The sequence below is a fragment of the Gordionus sp. m RMFG-2023 genome, chromosome 4 (genome assembly GCF_954871325.1).
Source record: "Gordionus sp. m RMFG-2023 chromosome 4, tfGorSpeb1-WG-v2, whole genome shotgun sequence".
NCBI classification, from domain to species: Eukaryota; Metazoa; Nematomorpha; class Gordioida; order Chordodea; family Parachordodidae; genus Gordionus; species Gordionus sp. m RMFG-2023.
The window spans coordinates 32,554,423-32,578,608 of NC_088778.1; the positions used below are offsets into that span (position 1 = coordinate 32,554,423).

Here is a 24,186-nt window from a genome sequence, read left to right on the forward strand (position 1 = left end):
TAAAATCAGTGTTGTTAAACTGCTCAATTTTGAGCCAATTTTTTAAAAACGGCTAACTCAATATTTCATCTAGAATAATCTTACGCGAGCCTGAAGATTTTTGTTTGTGAGAAGGAACAAAGTTCCATAAGACATATATCATCGAAATCTCGAGGCTTAAGCAATATTTTTCTGGCTAAAATACTGAGTTAGCCGTTTTTAAAAACCGGCTAACTCAGTATCTCACTGTCTAAGAATAATCTTACGCGAGCCTGAAGATTTTTTGTTTGTAGATGGAACAAAGTTCTAAGACATATATCATCGAAATCTCGAGGCTTAAGCAATATTTTTCTGGCTGCAAAATATTGAGTTAGCCGTTTTTAAAAACCGGCTCAAATTGAGCGTCATAACAACACTAGTTAAAATACGTTAAAAATGGGTGGTTAATAAAATTTAATTAATTTTTTATATCCATAACCTGTAATATCTGATCACGTGATTGTAAATAGACTAATAGAAATTTAAATAAATCAGCTGTTGTAAGGGCAATTTTTTTTGAGCGTAGTTCGGACCATAATTTTTTTTTAAATTGGCTAAAATAAACGTTAAATTTATATTATGCGGAAGTAAAAAAAAAGCAGACTGGGGTTTTTTCTCGAAGATATACCTTAACTTTGAAGAAAACATAAAATAAATTGACCCGCGCTCAAATGGTCAGCGGATTTTTTTCCCCTCGCGTATTTAGGTCTAGCCACCAGAGAGCGTCACTAAACTTTTCCTTGTCGGGTTAAAATGTTTAATAATTTTTTGCAAGGGGCTCATCCGAACCTTGACAGGACGACTAAATTATGTTTGTTCCACTAGGGGGGAAAAATGTAGAACCGTATCACATGACCATATCTTCATTTTATTAATATATTAACTTTGTGCGGGTGATTTCGGAGTTTTTAAGAGCTTATTTATAATTGTATTTTTTTTAAATAATGCGATTAATAACAGAGTACCCGAAAAAGATCCAGTCAATCAATTATGCCGCTCATTTTCTATCGTCAGATTGAATCATAGCGAATCACGCTTTCCTTCATTTTGTTCCTTGTACGTTCACACCTTTCCTCCCGATGACACAGAAGTGCATACTCAGGTTTCACTTCTTTTTTTTAAGCACCTAACATTTGCAGCTAAATAATGGAATTTTGATGTAAATGGTAATCAAGTTAATGACAAATCACATGTTTTCAAAAGTGAGATCAATAACCATTATCCATATAAAACAAATGTAACTACGTCATAAGCGATAACGTATTTACGCCACGACTATCACTGGCTAAAGCTATGCTAGAACATTCGATTGCGTAATTTTCAAAAAGTTGACCAAAAAATTTGAATATTTGTAAGAGGGTTTTTCGCGCATTAAATTTTTTATCAACTCGCTGCTCTGTTAGTTTGCATGTTAATTTCAAAATATTAAACGCCGAGAGTCCTTCTGATTCTTTAGACACGTGATCTTTTATATAATAGATCCCACGTGCTAAATGAATGAATGAATTCCCATATTCTAAATGTGATGGGCTATTATATAACTATGATATATATTTATACTCTTTTATAAATTTTTGACTATTATATTTATAGTTTTTAAAATATTTATTTATATCTATATATGCTAGCGTCAATTTGTTATTTTTTTTTCAATTTTTAAATCATTTTTTTGGGCGCCCTTTTTTTAAATTTAAATTTCGGATTTTACCGGAAATGGATTCTATCATGTTTTGGAATACTTATCTCATGAATTTTTAGACAATTTAGCTGTTAACATTTGAGTCATTTAGAAATTTATATATAAAAAATATATGGTAATATAAATTACACTAAGTTTAAAAGTTCCCGGAAAAAGTTGTCTGAAAAAGGATTCCATACATGGCGGCATTCATTTCCGGTAAGACCGGTTTTTAAAATTTTAAATCATTTTTTTGAGCGCGCTTTTTTAAAATTTGAATTTCGGATTTTACCGGAAATGGATTCTATCATGTTTTGGAATACTTACCTCATGAATTTTTAGACAATTTAGCTGTTAACCTTTGAGTCATTTAGAAATTTATATACCAAAAATATATGGAAAAATTTAATATAAATTGCAATAAGTTTAAAAGTTCCCGGAAAAAATTGCCTGAAAAAGGATTCCATACATGGCGGCATTCATTTCCTGTAAGATCAGATTTTTTTAAATTATTAAAAAAAAAACGCGCTTCAAAATATGATTTATAAAGTTGAAAAAAAATAAACACACTGACGACTAACATATACTATATATATGTGTATAATTTCTACAAAAAACGCATAATTTCTTGAAATGCTCAAACGGGCCCATGATACATGTAATATCTTAATTATATTATCGCTTACGATAGTGTTGTTAAACGGCTCGATTTGAGCGGATTTTTAAAAGCGGCTAACTCAATATTTTATCCAGGAAAACGTTATACGCAAGTCTGAAGATTTTGGTCATAGATGGCACAGTTTGGACATCTATTAGGGAAATCTAGAAGCTTGTGACACATTTTTTCTGGCCAAAATATTGAGATAGCCGTTTCAGAAAATCGGCTTAAATCTTGTCGTTTATCAACACTAGCTTACGAAAGGTAAGCGATATTCAGCTTTGTCGTAGCATTTTTTTCCAATGATCTTTTTTTTAAAATAATTCTAAGTTAGAATTTTTTTTTCAGATAATTTTTATTCCATTACCACAAGCTATAAAAGGTAGGAAGGAATCTAAGAATGGACTTCATTTTTATAGTTCTTACTTTTAGGGTTCAGCCGGATCTCTGATTTTTTTAAGCATTTGTGACTCTAAACTTCTTCTATCCTTTTTTTTTGGATTCTGGATTTAGGGTTTTGTGTTTGACGTTCGAAAACTTATTTTGCTTTCTTGAACTATAATTTTTTCGCTTTCCTTTGTTTCATAATTTTTCAATAGTTAAAAACTTCTTTGATATTTTTCCGGATAGGCCCTATTTCTAAGATAAAATCTGATTCTTGAAAAAATAATAAAGAGAGATTTCGCCTCTTTTCCGAAAAAACCAGGAAAAAATGTGATCGACAGGTATGTGGGAATAAGGCTTTTCTTTCTCTCGGCAATTCCAAGATGGATTCTAATGTGCTATTAAGGAAGGGGGGTGGGTTGACTTTACCACTAATTAAATATAAAAATTGGGGAAATATATTTTTTTTATCAAGCTTAAAAAACGGCTAATCCTTAAACCAGGAGTTTTTTTATTCTTGAAAATATAGCTCAACTTAGAAAAAAAAAATAACATCAATAAATTGACTTGTGTCTCAATTCTCAGCTGATTTTCTTCGACGCGGGCCTAACCCATTTTTATTCATTACCCTACCATAATTTCATATTACTTTTTTCTTTCTTTTTTTTAAACATTATTTAGATTTTTTATTTTTTTTCCTCCCTTTTATACCCAGTTTCGGTCTGAGCTGATTGACATTATATCTAAAATCCCAAATTCGGAGAACGTTAAGGATACCGACGAAATCATCAAAATGGACCCCAAAAATCGTTCGCCTAACGCATTTTGCGGGAAATATCTATCGCCGCACCCCTTTTACGTGGCGAAAAATCGTGGCTTCGCGACTCTACTTATTGAAAAGTTACTACCAAAAAAATTTTTTTTTGTTAATCACGAGGCCTTTGTTCATTTTTATGATTAGTCAACCTCTTTCAGTCACATGACTTGTTGATAACTTGATCGATCTCTTTCAGAGGTGGGAGGTGGTATTTTTTTTAAAAAAAAAGCCATACATAGTCAAAGTAACATCTGTAAATCTAAAATCCCGGCTGGGCTAGACTGAATATCAAATGACTAGTTAGAAAAATCCATTTGCCACTCGTTATAACCAATGTTATCTTGAAAAAAACATATTTGCAAAAAAATATGTAGCAGGCAAAAATTATTTAAATAATCCGAACCTTGACGGCGGATTTGAAAATTAGAAAATTTGAAACCCGGGTCGGGCTAAAAAATATTTATTCTTTTTAAAATCCGGGCCGGGCTCGAGAATTAAAAAGCTGGCCCTAAAAATTGACCCCTCTTATAGATCTCTCTTATGTATCGAGTTTTTAAATTTTTGTGTTTTGAAATAGTGGATCACAAATAATGTAATGACGCAAATAAAGGATTATTGTAAATTTTTATATTTTCGACATTTTTTTATTTTTCTCGTGGAAGAATAATAGTGTTTGAAGAATTGATTTATCGAGGAGGAATAAAACGCGGACGATATATAGCTATATTTTTTATTTATATTTGTGTTCACCTAGTTTCACCGGTGATTCAACTGCCAAACTATTTGACGAAGTTTTCGATGATTCCGCTAACGACATCCATCAAGATGGAAGCGGTTATTTGTGTCCGATAGCACCTTCGAATATCGGTTATTTGTGCCCGATATCTCCTTCGAATGTCGGTTATTTGTTCAGAGCCATCAATGTTATACCCATTTGCCGCTACCAGGATTACGTTCAATCTCGCCGAAATTATGACAGATTGACGGATAGAATTGGACATTGTCTCGTAACGTTTGGGATTATTATATATATATTTTTTAATTTGCAGCGTTTAAGGGTGCATCCTACGTCTCTTATATTTTTTTTTTATTTGATTGACAATCATAAATATTATACCTTTAAAAAAACCTTAATTTAAATATATTATCCCTCTTATGACCAAAAATAAAAGTATCGCCCTTACATGCTTTTCTGAATAGAATATTTTATTACATTAAAAAAATTATTTTCATACTTAACATACAATTTCCTATAAAAGAATATAATTTTTTTATTGGGCTATATCATATCCTTTTTAAAAAAAATAATTTTTAGGCCCAGCTTGCCCTGGGTATATTTAAAAAACTAAAAAACAGCTCGGTCTGTGTGCCAGCCCGGACTTAGGGCCGAGCCGGACCGAACCTGCAAGTGACCTTCATGGACCAAGCCAGCTCATGGTCCACAGACTAATATTACATCTACCGTGGGCCGGGCCTGGGTTTTCCAATTTTTTTTAATATTAAATTTAAAATTTAGCTTATTTAAAACAGTTGCTAACTTAAAGATTATATTGTCATTTTTCTTCTTCTTCTTCTAATAATTAATATATTTTATTGTAAACAAAACGATTACCTTATATACACTTTAAATATTGTTTATTTTTTTTTATTATTAAATTACAATAAATTAAAATTTTTGGATATAAATATTCAATATTTAATATAGTCCGGGCAAGGCCTGAGCCTCAAAAATTTTTCTTACTGCGGGCCTGGGCAGGCTTGGTCAAAAAATTAAGGCCCGCCAAGGTCTCTGCTGCAGGCCTCTGATATTTCTTTAAAAAAAAAATTAGTTATAGTAATTATTATTTATTTGTTTGCATCATTGAAGAAACAAGATAAATAAAGGTTTCATAAATGTCGGTAAAATCGGAGATCCAGTACAATCTCCCTGCGTTAATCTGGCTAAAATACTGATTTTCGAGGCCTCATTGGAGACTGAAGTATTATTTCTTAACATCTAATAAACAAATAAAAAAATGAAAGAATGAAAGAATGAAAAAAAGAAAAATTAAAAAAGGAGAGAAAGAAAGAAAGATAGAAAGAAAGAAAGAAAGAAATAAATAAAGAAAGAGAAAAATTAATAACAATAAATATATTATAAATCATCCTCCAGGAAAGTATATTAATTCCTTTTAATTATTGATATATCTTGTTTTTTTAGATGTCACGTGACGGGTCCGAAAATATTGACGGCTTACGCGATGCCGAATCTGATAACCTTTTGATTCAGTATATACTGTACCCCCATGTTCAGTTTACCCCGAAATCTGACGCCCCTCTCTCATCAAAAATAAAGTATAACCTGTTATATTTGAATATCTTATATATTTTAAAGGTTACCTTATTTGTACATTATATTATTATAACTTCCTACATTTAATAATATATTATGGAAGTCAATGTAATTGCATAATATTAGAAGTTAAATTACATAATTATAAAATACTATATATGTAGGAAACATTTTAAAATAAAGTTACCGATTGTTTTGACTATAAAATAACCAAAATCCAAATTGATATTAGTTACAGTAATTTTAATACGTATATATTTTTTTCAAGAAACAGGAGCTATGAAGCGGGTTTTAATCTAGATAAAGTGCCCTTATATGACCCAAATGGATTCCTTAGCATCTTGACCGAGATCAGGGTGGAACCTAAGGGCGGGACTGTAGCTCGTGCTTCTCTATTAGATACTTCCAATAGGCTCTCAGACCAAGACTTAATCTATTCGAATCTACCCTCTCAGGTGATAAATAAAGAATTATTATCAGTTATCATTATCATTATTATTAATTATCTTACAAATATAAATAATGACACGTAATTTTTTTTTTGCATAACTGCTTTATTTTTTAACCGTTATAACCAATCGGTTAAAAAAACGGCGAAACGTAGTTTTTCGTCTAGAAAACCATCATTTTAAGCCTCAGTTTTTTTTGTTCTTAAAAATAATAGCATAATTATGAAGAAATCAGAATTTAAATTCTATCCACTTTTTGTCAAATTAAAAAAAATCCATAATATTTAAATATTAAGTCCAAAACGATAATCCTTTTGAAAACTATAATGAATTTAATCTTTAAAAAATTGCTCCACCTGTTAAAATTTACTAAAAATGGAGATGGAATAATTTAATTCTCAAGCTACTACATGAACATAATTTTTATTTTAAAATTTATATCGCGCCATTAATCTTATTTAAAAATAAAGAGGGAAACCCCGAGTTGAGCCGTACCAAATATTGTACGAAAAATTATGTCTGACTTTTATTGATTGGTTGTTATCCTCTTTTTTTTACGAACTCTTCTTTTTTATGCATATATATATTTCGCCGGTTTAGTATTATAGTGTTCTATATCCACTTCTTTCTTTTTTTTGGCAAAATGCTATTTTTTCCCGATAAATCAATCTTTCAGACCGTGGCTTGGTTCGATTTAATTTAGATACTTAATTCCTCTTTGGTATAGGCTAAAGCTTTTGGTATACTTTTCGTTTTTTTGATTAAGTTTTGTTTTTTTTTGTTTTTTTAAAAGAAATTTGAGGACACCTGATCAGTAGCTCATTATTATTCCATATCACCAGTGATAATGTTAATAAATAATTTAGAATAATCCTTTATTTGCACTAGCTATGGTGTGCTTATCTAAAAATACAAGAAATTTTTTTGTTTAAAACGCATTCCTCCTGAAGAATTATTTTTTTAAAAAAAAAATGGAGATAGAACATTTATAATACTCAGCCAACGATTTATGCATTTCTGTAATTTTAAGTCACTTTTGGAGTATATAATTTATTGCTGAAATCGAAATCTATTTTAAAATTCTTTCAATTTACTGTTTATATATATATATATCGTATTGGGATTCGGAATCTCTAGATTAAATCCTTTACTGAGAGCGATTTATAAAAAAATTTAAAGTTCGATTCAACCGGAAATATAGTCTAGCATGGGTAGAGTATCCTAACTGTGAATTTCCAAGCCACGAACTTTAGAAACTACTTCTAATTTAAATTTAATTTTTATATGGATTATTTCGTATAAATATAAAAAATACTAAAAGTGTCTATCGCTGAAATTGGCTGAAATTTATAGGGGTAAATACTCTGCACATGCTGGAATACGATTCCTGTAAAATTAGATTTTTTAAAATCCAAAAAATCGCCCTTAGTAAATGATTTAAAATTGAGAGTCCAAATCCCCGTACGACATATATATATATGTTAGCCTCAATCTGTTTTTCCCGGCAAATGTGCTATTTTTTCAACTTTAAATCATTTTAAATTTAGAAATCTGATTCTACCGGAAGTACATTCCATCATTTTTGCAATACCTATCTTAAGATATTTGGAGAAAGAAAGAAAGAAAGAAAGAAAGTTGTAGACAATTTTGCTTATTAACCTTTGAATCATTTATAATTTATGTTAAAAAAATTTATGGAAAATCTAAATATAAATTTTATTAAGTTCGTAAAGTTCACGGTTAAAAACTGTCTGAAATTTATAGGAGTAGGTATTTCCAAACATGTTGGCATGCACTTCCGGGTAAAATCAGATTTTTTAAATTTGAAAAAAAAGGCGCTAAAAAATAAATAATTCGTTGCCGGAAAATATACAGTGACGCTGAACGTATGTATATTAATTTAATAAATTTTTATAAACTCTAATTTAGCTGAAATTTAGATAGCAAAAAACTTAATTCAAAACTCATTTTCTCAAAGTGTTCCGAACCTGCCCCTGTCCGAAAATACTCCTGTCCATTATTGATCATATGTTTTGTTCGGTCCAATCAAACAATTCTTAACATTCTGTACCCCATTCACTACTCACGCAACCCCCCGATTTTTTTTAAAATAAGTTATCTTTAAAATGATTGGCTTCGATTCAGGTTCCACAACTCTTTTTTATTCGGCTGGGAATACAATCTATTTTATGATCGATTAAAATGAGATAATGCTCTTCCTTTATGCAGTGATTCCAAGCAGATTTTTGGGATGAATATTTGTCAACTTGAACCTTCAAAAGTTAGTTAGTTCTTCTGGAGTCGTCGTATTTATTATCTATAATTATTTCTAGATTTTTTTTAATTTTTGTATGTAATAATTCAATCACAAAATAAAACCGATTTAAATAAGCAGGCATGCACGTATGGGTTGCGGATAATTTTTTAAAATTTTTTTAGAATTATTAGAGGAGTTATTTGAAGAGTATCTTTAAGTTTCAGAAATTTATTGAGACTAGTGACTATAGAATATTGACAATTTCTAATACACAAATTCGAGAATATATATTAATATTTTGATCGAGACTGCCACATATGGTTAATATATATATATTTTAAAAAAAAATCCTTAATTGGAAACGTCTGTGGGCATAGTCGATGAGTGCGTGGCTCCCAAAACCCATAAGTTCATGTTTAGGAAATTGCTTTATGTCGACTTGGCGGTTATCTAACATTAACCCATGAATCACCTATAAATTGAATGTCCCGATAAAGATTTTTTTTAAAAAATATATAAATTTAAATTATACGTGTAGAAAATATAGATGAAGCATAAAAAATATCCTTAAAAAAATTATTGCATGTAGTATATAAACCTGACAAAGAATTCATGAAAAAACAAATATTGGTATTATTAAAAAGTGGGTGGGGGGGAAAATTAAGAATCATATTATAAATTTATAATGTAAAATTCGATCTTGGGAATGAGTGAGCTAATTTGTCAAGGATTTCTTCAGTGCCTGGGAGGCAACCCCCTATGTATATTAAGACGAGATAACCCGTCAATCTATTTTCGGAGGTTGTACTTCCCACTTCTCGGGTATGTTTTTATTCTTGTTAAAGGAGAAAAATGTTCTTTCAATTTGGTAGGTGTATACTATAATGGGGGACATTGTTGCCAAAATATATAATAATTTTAATATTATTTGCAAAAATAGTCCAAAAATGTGCCTTAAAATTTTGCGAAGCATTTGTAGCCTTATTTTGGAGCAACCATATGATCAAGGGAATAATTTGCCCCCACCGTGTAAGCGATGCTAAAATTTGATTTCGGATAGTATAATAGTGCGCACAAAGTGAGCGATTACGTTTAGTCGTAATTTTTAAATTCCAAAAAAAAAAACGTAACCACTCCCTCGTGTAAATTTAGGTTGTCTTTTTTTTATATTAATAATCCGTCCATTTCGAAATTTTAAATAAGTTCTAGAAAAAAAAAAGGATTTGTCTTTGAAAATTATATTATCGTCTGCTTTCATATTTCTTTAATTTTCTAAATATTCCTTTTTTTAGGATTATAAAGTAAGTTATTTATAATTACATTTTTATATTATATTAACAAAGCGAGGGATAAAAAATAGTAATGAAAATAAACAAACCTATTTGCGTGTTTTTTAAATGGTTGCTAACGCCAAACGATAATTTTACCAATTTGCGCGAAGCCATTTGATATGCGTTATTAAATTGCGTTAACGTTTATATATCCGCTTTAACCTCCTCTTTTTTTAAACTTAAAAATCACCGAGACTAATAGCAGAGTCCTACCCCCACACCCCCTCCTTCTCAACGAATATTATGGTATTTACATTTGGCACTTCCTTCCACCCCAACCTAAATTTCCTATATTTCGTGACTTACCCACAACAAAGATATCCTTCCTTCCGGCATGGGAAACTACGCGTGTTGTTTTTAGGGGTCGTTTTCTGACACATCCCAGGACGCGCGTCATTTTTGAGAAAGGTAATACTAGGAACATAATCTTTTTTGGGGGCCTGGTTTCAACCGATTCATCCAAACGAGCCTGGCCCTTTTGACCGGCCTGAATTTTATTAACGATCTTACCGTCTCTCAAGTCTCTAATCCAAATAGCTCTTTAGAATGAGTAGGAAGCAGTCTTAGACCTTTAACTTCTTGGAATTTCTAAATGATGATTTTCTCTTTGAATAATTTTTTTTTAAAAAACACTCCTATATTTTTGGATAATATCTTTATATATATTTTTTTATTTTTTAAAAAACAAAAAACAAAAAATCCAATTACAAACAATAAAAAATAATTATTTTAAAAATAATGAATCATTATTGGTTTCATAACATCAAATTATTATAAAATGTTAATTATATAAAAAACCAATTTATAACTATAAACCTACCTTTATAACTTCCTTGTTAAAAAGAAATTTATTTTTTCTAATTTTATATTCTGAAAAAAACGGGAAAAAAACATTTAAAATTTTTTATTTATATATATTTTCTTCATAAATTCTTTTTCTAAAACAATATAGTTTTTTTTCTTTTCTGATTCTTATCATCATGGATATTTTATAAGTATATTATTAATATAATTTTTGTTTTATATATTTTTGTCTTTAAATTTATATATATATATATTATATTATATTATTTTTTTTCTTTTTTTAAAAAAAATCAAATAACCAATAATCAATCAATATTTCTAATCAATAATTTTTAGAAGAAAAAAATTGAATATTATTGGATATCATTTTTTCTCGAAATTTATTTTAACATTTTTCATTTTTTGCGCTACGCTATTATTTTTTGGGGGAGGTGTGAAAATAAAAGATGATATCATTTTACATAACAACCAAGTAAATCTATATTAATAATGAATTTATTTTTCATAAAACAAAAAAAATATAATTAATATAATTATAATATTTATATAAAGATTATTATTAAATATATTATTTTAATGAAAAATATTTTATTTTTATTTATTTGCGCATAAATTTTTATGATGTCTTTTATTAAGTTTTTATTTAAGTTTTTTTTTTTTTGTAATGATAGATATTTTTTATCATTAGGTTAATTAAAGTCAATGGCCCTTTCTTGTTTGCATAAACCCTTAAAACGAAATAGTTTTTAAATAAAAAGTAAATTAGGTATGGTGGTATGGTAATATTTCAAATAATTTATATTATATAATTTTTTTTTCTCTACTCCTATATTTTTTTTAAAAAAACAAATAAATTTATCCCGAGAACAGCAGGGATATTTTATTTAATGGAAATTTTGATAAAAGTAACTTAGTCGAAACCAATTTCCTAAGATGGGGCCGAACCTGCCCCAGGTCTATTTTACCCCGGGTATAATGAGTTTGTCCTGAAATTGGTCTCTGTTTGCTCTGTGGTTTCAAAATGCCCAACCAAACAATTTTAAATTTCCGGAAACCGGGTTCGGGTTCACACCCCTGGATTTCAGACTGGGGCTTCCAGTTATTATCTTGAGCTGTTGCCCATACAGCAGAATCACATCTTGTATCCCCGCGAAATAATGAGCGCGAATATTTGGTAGCCCTAATTAATGAGATTTAAAATATACATCAATTAATGCCGACCATTAGTGATGTTAAACCGGCTTAACTCAATATTTTATTAGGAAAAAAAATATTACGCAAGTCTTAGGAATTTGCTCGAAGGTGGCACAAAAGGTTTGAACATCTACTAACGAAATCTCGGGGCTTAGTCGATATTTTTCTGGCTAAAATACTGAGTTGCCAAATCGTCCGTTTTTAGAATTCGGCTCAAATCGAGCCGTTTTTGAAATTCGGTTAAAATCAAGCCGTTTAACAACAGGAGAACAGATATTTAATTATATATTATAATAATTTTTTATTTTAATGAACTTATAAGTTAGATGTAAACTGATTCGTAATTGTAAAAAAAAAAAAAAATTTTTTTTAAATTGCCATAATAAGTTAGTTAGATAGCAAAAGGTGGGTTAAAGTGTTAGGGAAGGTCGTTGGGTTTTATATTTAAATCTCTTTTTTTTGGGGGGGGGGGGGGGGTTAAAGTTAAACTAATTGAATCGGATATATTATATCATGTAAACTAAATTTATTGGAAGTGAAGGAAAAATAAAATTATTTATTTACATTATTTTAAATTTAATATGATATATTAAATATATCCTTAAAAAAAATAAGTAATAAAAATTTTAATTATATTATATATATACATATAATTTGAATTTGACTTTTTATATATTTACATATACATATTATATTATATATTATACATAATATTTTATTTGATTTTAAAAGGTAAGGAAAGGAAAGGAAGAATGAATGACAAAAAAAAAGGAAGGAAGGAAAGAAAGAAAGAAAAACTTAATAATTAAAATTTACCAATATGATGCTAACTTTGAGGACTTGGAGAATATTTAACATCCGCCTTAAGCGGCGCTGGCCTGTCCTTTCTTAGGGAAGAGCGTCATCTTGGGTCGCTTCACCTTGAGAATGAAGCTTCTTAAGACTGACCCGATTTTTCTGGAAAAAGACTTTGAACGATTATTTTTTTCTTTTGTAATTTATATAAAAAAAATGTAAGTTTAATATTTAAATAAAAATATATTCAATTTTGCGAACTAACATTATTTTATTATTGTTTTGAGAAATTGATTATTATCTCTAAGTCATGGCGGGGTTTTCGCCCTCGCGCCCATACTTTGATGGGCGTGGTCGAGTGTGGGTGGCGGGTGGGTTTAAAAAATTTTAAAGTAATGGACGTGGGCGTGGGCGGGTGAATTTTTGATATTTTGTAGACGAAATTAGCAGAACGGACTTAAAAATAATAGTTTTTATTTCATAATGTTGCCTAATTATATAGTATGTTTAATTAAAAAATACATTTAAATAAAATAAATGAAGAGCCAAACCGGCCATTAAAATAATTTTTAAACATTAGGCCGGCTAGATAAATCAGCTGGTGGGCGGGTTAAATAATTTTTCAAAACAAGTAGTGGACTGGCTTTTTAGCTAAAAACCTGCCCAAGCCTCTACTATATCGATATATTTTATATGGATCACCTAGGAAAGAATAAGTTTTTTTAAACCTCGCGCCACGTTCGGATGGATATAACGGAACGCTGAAACAGAAAAATTAATTTATATCGATGAAATTTTCTGAAAAAAAAAATGATAAGGCTCAAAGGAACAAAATATTTCGATTTATTCATTGTCTAGCCTAGGGGGCCATAAATCCTGGGGCGGGAATGACGCGTATACCTCATCGTGTTAAAAAAAATAAGAAAGAAGGGCAAAAACCATATGACTCTAATTTAATCATCCGAAACATCTTGATATATCCATGCAGTGACACCCTAAATTTTATATTGTACAATACTACACCATACTGTCTTTTAAGTTAGGAGGGTAAAGGTTTTAAGAGGAAAACACGAATACCCAGCGGGCAATGTTGTTTAAAACCCCATTGTAGATTTTGAAACGCGGCCCGGGTATAATTATAACTCAGAAAATAACATGCATCACCCCAAAGATTTCCCTCATATCTGGCAGAGCAGGAATGCTCGGACATCTACTTGCCAAATCTTCGATGCTTAACACAAATATTATTTTAGCGAAAATCGTAATTTGGGCCGTTTCGAAAAATTTATAACAACACTATTCAGTAGGTTTAATAAATTATTAATTTTTTTTATATTAAGCACATAATAATATAAGCCCCCACCCCAATCCTACCTTCAGCTTTTATCGTGGCTGGAAAGTGGTAACCATTTTTTGGCGCCTAATGGAGGCCTAACATTTATAAAAATATATTTTAGGTTTTTTGGTGATGTTTAAGGAGATAACACAGATGAGATGATAAATATGGGGTTAATATATCCATTTAAAATTGAATAAATATCACAACGTTTATGTATTTGATCGAAAATTGTTGTCATGGTGGTTCACTTCATAAAACGTTGATATGACAGCCATTTTAGATTTGTTAAGAGACGAAAAAAGAATTATGATGTAAATTCCACCGCTTCAATATGGTTCTCCTAGGGGACTAGGAGAACCATTTTTTTAAAATTTTGACCAATAAAAAAAAAATTGAAATCCCCTTTGTTTAACCTGACCCTTATACCAAAGATATTTATAAACAAATAATATCAAATATCTTAATTTTATAAGAAGAAACAAATATTTTCGCTAGAAATGAACATCTCTTCTATACCAAATTATTAACACAGTGAACGTAAATATTTGTTCTCCGGAATTTAGATAAGAACTCATTTTTTAAGAAAAAATTATAATAATATTTACACCCCCCCCCCCACCCCTTCCCACACACACAGGAAAAGATATACAGGCACCACTTGACTGACAGATTATAGTCTCTTTAAAGCAAATCACCTTTCTAAATCAGGAATTTCACTATGTTTTTTTTTAAAATATGCCACCCCCGGGGTACGATGGGTTCTTTGAAAAAATCCGGGCCAAAAATTTAATTCTCGGAATATTTTTGAGGGGAGGGTGTGAGATTGGCATGAGCTCGAGCTATCAACACCTTTTAACGATGCCATTTTCCTCTCTGCGAGTATAACCTATATTCAACCAAGCCACTTTGTTACACGTAGCCGAACGCGTAACTTAACAGGACGCGTCTCGTCCTGAGGAAGGGAGGGGGGTGAGGGGGCGTGAAAGAACAATTTCAAATATAATTCGGGCAAAAATTTAAAAAAAAACAATTAGATTATATATTTAAAAAACGGATGTTTGTTTTATATATTTATTTTCATCTTTTAAAAATTATATTTTAATTTTATAAATTTCAATATAAATTAAGATATTTTTATAATTTCGTACAAAAATGATAATATTTTGGTTTGGGCGCAAGGCGAGAGAAAAAAATACAACCTTCCTAGATACGAAATTATTTGCCGTGTTGGGCAAAAAAAAATACAAAATTATTTTTACGTACAAATACAGATACAATTTTCTTATTTAAAAATTATGTTTGTTGGATATATAAGACCTGACCCGCGAAAAAATTTTTTTAAAGCATTTTTTTGGAACTGGGTTCTTAAAAAAAAAATTGACGCCAGTTCCCCACTGCCCGAAATTTTGACGCGGTTTTCGATTCATTAAACTTACTTATTAATTCAATGAACGTCCGTTGCTTCTCCCGATAATTCAGTGTTGATAAATCGCTCAGAGGTTGGCGTTTTTGTTTGAAAAAGGTTTTTTTTTGACCCGGTTCATAAAAATATTTTTTATATAAAGTTTCCGGCTTTGCGCGAGATGGACAACCGGGCCGGTGTATATTCCCCCCCCCCCCAGTTTAAGCTCGCGTTTTCCGACAAATACAATCTTTTTATTTATAATTATGTTAGTTAGATTATAGGCCAAACTCGCGAAAATTTTTTAAAAGCGTTTATTTTCGAATCTTTCCGGCGCGTTATTTTTTTTAACTAAAATTGGCGCCAGTTTACACTGCCCGAAATTTTGGCGCGGTTTTGATTCATTAAACATTGCTTATTAATATAATATACTTTTTTTCCCTCAATGAGCTCCCTTTGCCTCCCTCGATAATTCAATGTTTTATAATAAGAGGTGGGCGTTTTGTTGAAAAAGGTTTTTATGGCCCGGTTAAACCAGACCCGAATATCTTTTTACCCAGTTCCAGCGTTTTCCGCCTACCGGCCTCTAATGGAGGAGATGAATTTTACAAAAAACCGTTAACGTTAAATATTATTTTTGAACGAATTTACCGGTCATCACTTTTCTAATCCCCCTTCCAAATGCAATTAAAGCTCTTATTGAGAGGTAGTCACGTGGCTAATTTTTTATTCACGAAACGTGATCATGGTTAGGCCAATAAAAATTTACTTCTAGCGCATCGAAATTTTTTTTTTGCACGACCCGCCCAATCACGAAAGGCGAAATTATTATCACGCTTCGAAAATTCGCGGATTATTTTATATAAAATATTATAAATTATGGCTTATCCCCCCCCCTCCTCACCTTATCATTTTAATAACATGAATATAAAAATTGTCTTATATATCTTCGCAGTATTTAAAAATTTACTCTAAACAAGCCCACATTTATAAATCAATTGCCAATATATATTTTTATTTAAGTTGCACTCCTTCATACCTTCTTAGTTAAACCATTATTGGCTATAAATTTGAGTTGCATTCCTTCATTCCTTCTTTTATAAACGATCATTGGCTATTAATTTGAGTTGCATTCCTTCTTAGTTAAACGATCATTGGCTATAAATTTGAGTTGCATTCCTTCATTCCTTCTTAGTTAAACGATCATTGGCTATTAATTTGAGTTGCATTCCTTCTTAGTTAAAAGATCATTGGCTATAAATTTGAGTTGCATTCCTTCATTCCTTCTTAGTTAAACGATCATTGGCTATTAATTTGAGTTGCATTCCTTCTTAGTTAAACGATCATTGGCTATAAATTTGAGTTGCATTCCTTCATTCCTTCTTAGTTAAACTATTATTGGCTATTAGAAAATAATCGTTCGCTGGGAACTGACAGGACAGGAGGTTGACAAAATCTTACCGGAAGATATTTCGAAAAAATTCAAAATTGACCAAATTCACTTTTAAAAAAATAAAATAATAAAATAAGCTTTACTTCTATATAAAATATTTAAAATTTTGTCAAAAAAGAAAAAAAAATACCCATTTAAAGATATATTCTTAAGAATATTATTTGTGATTTCTTTTCGAATTAATATTATCATTCTAAATGAAAATATTAGCTCGAAATTCAAAGAACATATCAAGACAATTTTTCCCAGCTTAATTTATATATTAAATGTTTACCCCATGAGAGGGGAAGGCAAACGGAAGGGAAGGAACGCCCCGATCTACGGGCTTTCAAGCGGACTGACCGGGCTTTACAGATCTTTTGTATAATATAAAATAATCGTTTATTTAAAAAAAAAATATCTTCACCCGGTGATCTAATTTTTTTGGGCCTGGCTCGGATTTTATATTTCCCGGCCCGGCCCGGCCCATGTACCCGGGCAGAACTCAGGACCGTGCGTACAGGTCTCTGACATATTCTTCTATTCTCTCCAATCTAATTTTAAGAATGAAAAGAATAAAAGTAGGTTTTCTTTTCCTAAATAAATGGCGCAACCGTTAACATTTTAAATACTCTCCTAAAAAAAAGAAAGAAAGAAAGAAAGAAGGATAGAAAGAAAGAAATTTTTATACGTAGCCGAATTTGATGAAGCTAGGCATTTAAAAATAGATTTTCACTATCTCAAATTCACCTCGATCCATCTTGCTCAAAAATTAATTTATTTCTTTCTTTTCATAAAAGATATTTAAAAAAAAAAAGAATAATTAAAGATCTGCAGGCACCGTAATTTTAAATTATTTTTTCAAATACCCGGGCCGGGCGGATATTTTAGATATCCGGGCCGGGCCCTAAAATCTATAGAACCCGGGCCGTGCAAATGGTAACTCAAATCTCGTTTAATATTTTTTTAGGTTGTTACTGAACATTAAATAAACAAAAGAATTCTTGATGCGAACCCAAGGTCCGCCCTATTCAAGATCTTCTTTTAATTCCTTCCCCACCCCTCCCCTCTCCCCATCTTATTTTATTTCGTTTTACCAGAACTTCTATGATTGATTACCTGTCTCATCCGCAATCATTATTATCCGAAGGGGATCCAGCGAGGCGATCTCTGCTTGGGCGCTCCATTTTTTTTTATCTTGCGAGAGACGGGTTATTCTCGCATTATTTGCGAGATTTATGGGTGATGTTTCCGGAAGTGGGAGAGCCTTCCACTCGTAGCACTCAAAACTTGATCTCCAAATTTTTTTTTTCTAATGGTTTATAAAAATAATTTTCCACTTAGTAAATCCCCTCCTCCTTCCTATACCCTTAAAATTGATCTTCCTGGTTATTGGCGCGCTTACAAATGACGTATGATTAGGAATTATTACTATGCTTTTAAACAATAGATAAATATTATAAAATTATGATTGACACAAATTTGTTACAATTTATCATTTTTTTTGAACCAATAACAAACCTTTGTTTTTTTATCTCCTAACGAAGAGCCAATTTGATTGACGTTTCGTTAATTTTATATTATATTTATTTTTTTTAAATTTTAATTTTAAGCTTTTCGTTTTTTAATTTATAAAAATTTTCTTGTTTATATTTAAACAAACTACATATTTAAACTTCCTGTTTCTTATAAGGTAAGCAAATAAAATTTTTTATTTTTATTTGTTAAATTATCTCTTCTCGTTTATATATCCTAAAGTTAGCCCATCCATTTAATTTTTTTTGATATAATAAAAATATACAAATTTTACCAATTTAAAGTTTATATAATATTATAATAACAATAATGATGAACATTTATTAATTTCTTTAATTTATAAATAAAAAATTTACACGTCTTGTCTACCTAACACCCCCTCCTCCCACTTTTTGCACCCATCTTTTAAACTTTTATTACATTTAATATTTTATTATATTATTAAATATATTATTTATTTACCTTACCCTAAATTAATTTTATTTAAAAAATAGTAAAAATAAATTATTTATTATTTTTTCTTTCTAAAAACATAATAATTTTATTTTACTTACTTTACCTGCTTTTTTAAATTTATTTATTAATATTCATTTATAAAATGAACAAAATTTTTTTAATTTTTTTTTTTAAATATGTATATTTTTAACTATCTAAATTGATCGTAGGAAGAAGATAAAACATATATTAAAAAATAATTGCCTAATAATTTAAAAATTTTAAACGTTTTTAACGTTTTTAATTAAACTATATTTTTAAACGTTTTAATTAAATTATTTTTAAATTTTTTAAAATATTTATTATTATTATAATATACCATTTAAATTGGAATTGTGTTATAAACGTATAATTTTTCTACAAATATGGCAACCGGAAGAAATAGGATAAATGGTTCTTCCCAATCTATAAATTTTTGTTGATCCGTGGAGGTGATGCTTATCTCATTTGTCTTTTTTTAAAATTCAAATACGAAATCTAATGAGATTCAACTCCTCCATTGGACCAATGGAAAGATCGAATTCTTCTCATTTCCATCCTTTCATTCGCGAAAATTGACTAATAGCTGCTCTTCATCACAATTTTATAGAAGGAAACCCTATTCATTTATATTATCATTTCTTTAAATTAAATTTTTGTTAAGGATTGTTATTAATACATTTCTCTTTTAAACTTAAAATTTTATAATATATTTATTATAACGCGATTCGATTCATTTTACAACGTAATAATACATATTATTTGCCATGGATTTTATAAAGAATTAATCTAGTCGTTTATAAATATTAAGTAAAATCATTATAATACACATATTTTGAAATCGTTTTTACAGACCCTTTATCCATTTATCACAATATAAATGTTCACGTGGCAAAGCCCTAGTTTAGGTTTACACCTCCCCTTCCTCCGCCCCCCCCCTATCTCACCAAAATTAAAAGAGATGATACCCCTCTGATGACGTAAAATATAAAATGAACCAATTACAAAAATGGATATCGATTTAATGTAATCGCTGCCACGTGGCATATCAAAAAAAAAAATTTTTTTTTTCTATTAGGACACGTGGCACAATCAAGAAAATTTTTCTAAGGTTGCTTTGCTTTGGTCCTCCCCCCTCCTTCAAAATATATATGTATTTTTAATACGAATCAAACGAATTTTTTTTTAAGGACAAAGAAATAATTTATATACTCAATAAACAAAATTATATTCAAATTATACCGTTTTAGCTCATATTTAAAAATAGATCAAAACTTTTCCTCTCTTTTTTTTAGGTGGAATATAAACTTCTATTTTTAGTGATGATATTGCGCTAAAAAAACAAATATTGCCTTGTTATACCTTAGGCCGGGATCCTTGTCTTTCTTTAATGCTCCGTTTAAAACGCTTGTATTATATATAATATTATTACATAAAAGAGGATAGGAAGATGAAATTATTCACTTTTTTAAACATTTTCCAGCGGTTTAAATGCAACGTTAAACGAAATGGCCTTAAAGGACCACCACTTTCAGTTCTCGTTAGCCAGAGAAAGCTTCAGTGAGTGTGCGCAAAGAAATAAATGCGGGGGCCAAGTTTTGGGACCGAAAAAGAATCGGAAGGGGTGGGGTAGGTTTGACTCCCAGGGGCTATTATAAGTTAAGCCTTTTTAATTTATAGACCATTGAGCGCATTTTTCTTTAAATTTTAAAAATCTGATCTTTATAATGTGTTCCTTTCGTTCCAGCCCGACCCGAGTCCGAAGATTAAAACAATTTTGGAATTTGAGCGTAAATATACTAAATTACAGCTGAAATTAAAAAAAATTATGGTGTATTTTATTCATATGTTAGCGGCAATGGGTTATTTTTTTTTAACTTTAATTAAACATATGATTTAGCCGGAAATGTATCCCATCATGTTTTGGAAAAACCTTCCCTTATAAATTTCAGCCAATTTTGCTACGAACTTTCTAACTTAATAAAAAAAAATTTATATTAGAGTTTTTCCATAAATTTTTTTTACGTAAAATTATAAATGAGTCAATGGTTAGCAACAAAAATTTTTTTTATAATCCATGGGGATAGGTATTCCAAACATGGTGGAATGCATTTCCGGTAAAAAAATCCGATTTTTAAATTTTTTAAAAAAAACGCGCTCAAAAAATGATGTATTGCTAGAATAAACACATTGAAGTTAATATATATATATATATCATAATAATGAAGACAATAAATAGTAAACGTAGCAAATGAAACAGGATATGAATATAATTACGATATTTAACCAATCAACAAAAAATGTAAATTTTAAGGAAATAGATAATTTGGGAAATTGGAAAATTACGTAAATTAATGAATGACATGTTGATGTGTAAAAAAGATTTAAAATTAACATGCGAAATCTGATTGACATTTCTCTGAAAATAAGAGCATATTTCCAATATTTAATCGGGTTCGGGCAGCACATGCAAGCCTCTAATCACGTGTTTAATATTTTTATTTAATGTATCAGACATTTGAAAAAATTCTAAATTTATATTCGAGAATGTTCGGGGAAATTTTTTTTTTTTACAAATTAAACATTTTTTTTTACCAAAGTTTATCATTTAAAATTGTTTCTAAATTTATAGGGGAGATATTCTACTACACGAATACACTTCCGGCTAAACCAGAATTTTTTGAATTCAAAAAATGGCGCCCAATAATATGATAACAAAGGTGAAAAAATGAAAAGAAAAATATACATAACCATATTATATAAAAAAAACTTGCAAATTAAACTATCTGTAACTTTGTAAAGTAAACAATGTTAAACGGCTCATTTTGAGCTGATTTTTTTAAAATGGCTAACTCAATATTTTAGCTAGAAAAATACTAACTAAGCCTCGAGATTTCGATGATATATTGTCTTAGAACTTCGTTCCTTCTATGAGCAAAATCTTCAGGCTTGCGTAAGATCTTTCTGGATGAAGTATTGAGTTAGCCGTATTTTAAAAATCGGCTCAAAACGAACCGTTTAACAAACAGTAGTAAAGATCTGCGCTTGGCGGATATTTAAGCTGGTGGGTAAATTCGAAAAATAGCTTGGAGGCAAAAAGGCACTAAATTAAAAAAAAAATTTTTTTAATATATTTTTATTTTATCAGGTAGATATTAAAAAAGATAATTTTTCTAAACATTCATTTTTTTGTAAATAAATGGGCCGGGCGGATGGACATCTTTTTATAAACCATATGGGACGGTGAACGGGTTAAACCACCCCTCGTGGCGGACTGTTATCATGAAATTATTTGTATATATAACTTTAAATTGGTAAATTATTTATTGACGGCCATTTTTATATTTTTAAAATCTGATTTTACCTCATAACGTATTCCCCACTTTATAGATTATCACTTTCAAATTAAATTTTGTCCCACGAATTATATATATAGTATACCCTTAATTTACATCGAATTTTTCGCGTGTAAATTATAAAAAAATAAATAGGCAAAGATTTATAAACGAAAGTTATCTGAAATTGACGGAAATACGTTATTCTAAGGATTCGCTCGAAATAAATTTCCGGGAAAATTCGAAAATTTTTAAAATAGTCCTCGGTTTGAATGATTTAAAATCGAGAGATACCCGAATACCACGGATTCTATATCACTAGTGGAACATGTATAAATTATAAGTTAACCGATCATTTTCGTGGACAGTGCGGTTTGGAATTAATAGGGTAAAAAATCAGTGTCGCTAAAAAAACTGATTTAGGTCTATTTTTTTTAATATGAAAAAGGCTCGATTAAGATTTTAGCCAAAATAATATTGTGAAAGTCCCCCGTTTGCTCAGGCTGAAAAGTATTTGATCGATGATCACCTTATTTTGATTTTTTTTCGTATTTTATTCTGATTTTTTTTCTTATTTTATTCTGATTTTTTTTCTTATTTTATTCTGATTTTTTTTCTTATTTTATTCTGATTTTTTTTGTATTTTTTTCCCTCGAGATTTGGTTGTAAGAAGTAACGCGTTAACGATAATTTTATCGAAATAAAATGTAGAACAATAATTTTTTTTTTTGTATTTAAGGAAGTAAGGGAAATATTATGTTCAAAGATAAATGTTTAAAAAAATAAAATTTAATCTAGTTTTTTATATAAAAAAAAAGGATTTATTTGCTTTAAGTTGATATTTTTACGAGTTTTTTTTTGGTTAAGATATGATTATATATATCTCATTTTTGTTGATAATATAGTTATATATACCGATAGTTGGTAAGATTGTGTTCCAGGAACTTCTACTTCCGGTAGGGGGAGGGGACTAGACCTTAATCATGCCATGATAAATACCTAGTTAGCTTCGAAGAAACCGAAATTTCCTGGTTTTGAACCCTGGCTGAAATTTAAAGTGTTTCTGCCAAATCAACCTCTATATCGAACTGAACCATAAACGCTACTCAAAAAACAGTTAAAAAATCTTTTATAAAATAAATTTTTTTGGAGATTTTTGATGCATTACCTCGGGAAATGCTGCATATGGAAATCCTGAAATCCCTATTTCCCAACCTCATACGATTTGTCATCCTAAGCTTATCATTCTCTTCAATTTATATATTTAAAAAAAACGATTCAATTTTATGATTTTCAAACATTTTTTGGGGCTGGAAAATAATCTTTGATAGTTTTATAAATCGAACTCTGAAACAATAATGAGAGAAAGAAAAAACGAAAATAACGTTCGATGCTATGCAGTAGTGTTCTCGGCTAATCCAATATTTTAGTTTAAATTAAAAAAATGGAGAGTTGTTAAAAGATTCTTTTTAAATGGATCTAGATACAGATACCACAATTTTTATACTCTAAAAATGTTAAAGCCTTCGAAATTTCGTTGATAGACATTCCTAACATTTCCATCATCTTATGACGCAAAATCTCCAGGGCTCGTGTAATCATTTTTTGATTAGTATATTAGGTTTAATCGTTTTTACCCCTTAAATGAAAAATGGCTACATTAAACGGAAGTTCTTAATATTTATCGAATTGCATATATATCAGATACCCGCAGGCCCGGCTCGGGCACTCAGGCCGGACCGTATTTTAATTTTTTTTAAATATACCCGGGCCGGAATTTATTACTGAAAAAAAATCCGGGCCGGGCCGGGCCGCGCGAATGGTACCAAATAAAATTATTTAACTCGTAAAAAATATTTGATAGGAAATATATTATTATAATAAATATTATGTGTTTTTATATTTTAACAATTTATTTTTTTTCATATAAATTTTGAAGAAAAAAAATAAT

General features: G+C 29.7%; 1 protein-coding gene across 1 annotated transcript in view; it reads left to right on the forward strand.

Annotated features, from left to right (window-relative positions):
- The first annotated feature begins 597 nt into the window (after nucleotides 1–597).
- LOC135928846 (uncharacterized) overlaps nucleotides 598–24,186 on the forward strand; it is a 70,658-nt gene continuing 47,069 nt past the window's right edge. Inside the window, exons 1-7 of the mRNA XM_065465310.1 lie at nucleotides 598–605; nucleotides 979–1,120; nucleotides 3,454–3,638; nucleotides 4,310–4,567; nucleotides 5,423–5,534; nucleotides 5,756–5,889; nucleotides 6,156–6,342. Coding sequence (XP_065321382.1) covers nucleotides 598–605; nucleotides 979–1,120; nucleotides 3,454–3,638; nucleotides 4,310–4,567; nucleotides 5,423–5,534; nucleotides 5,756–5,889; nucleotides 6,156–6,342 — 1,026 coding nt within the window. The remainder of the gene's footprint in view (nucleotides 606–978; nucleotides 1,121–3,453; nucleotides 3,639–4,309; nucleotides 4,568–5,422; nucleotides 5,535–5,755; nucleotides 5,890–6,155; nucleotides 6,343–24,186) is intronic.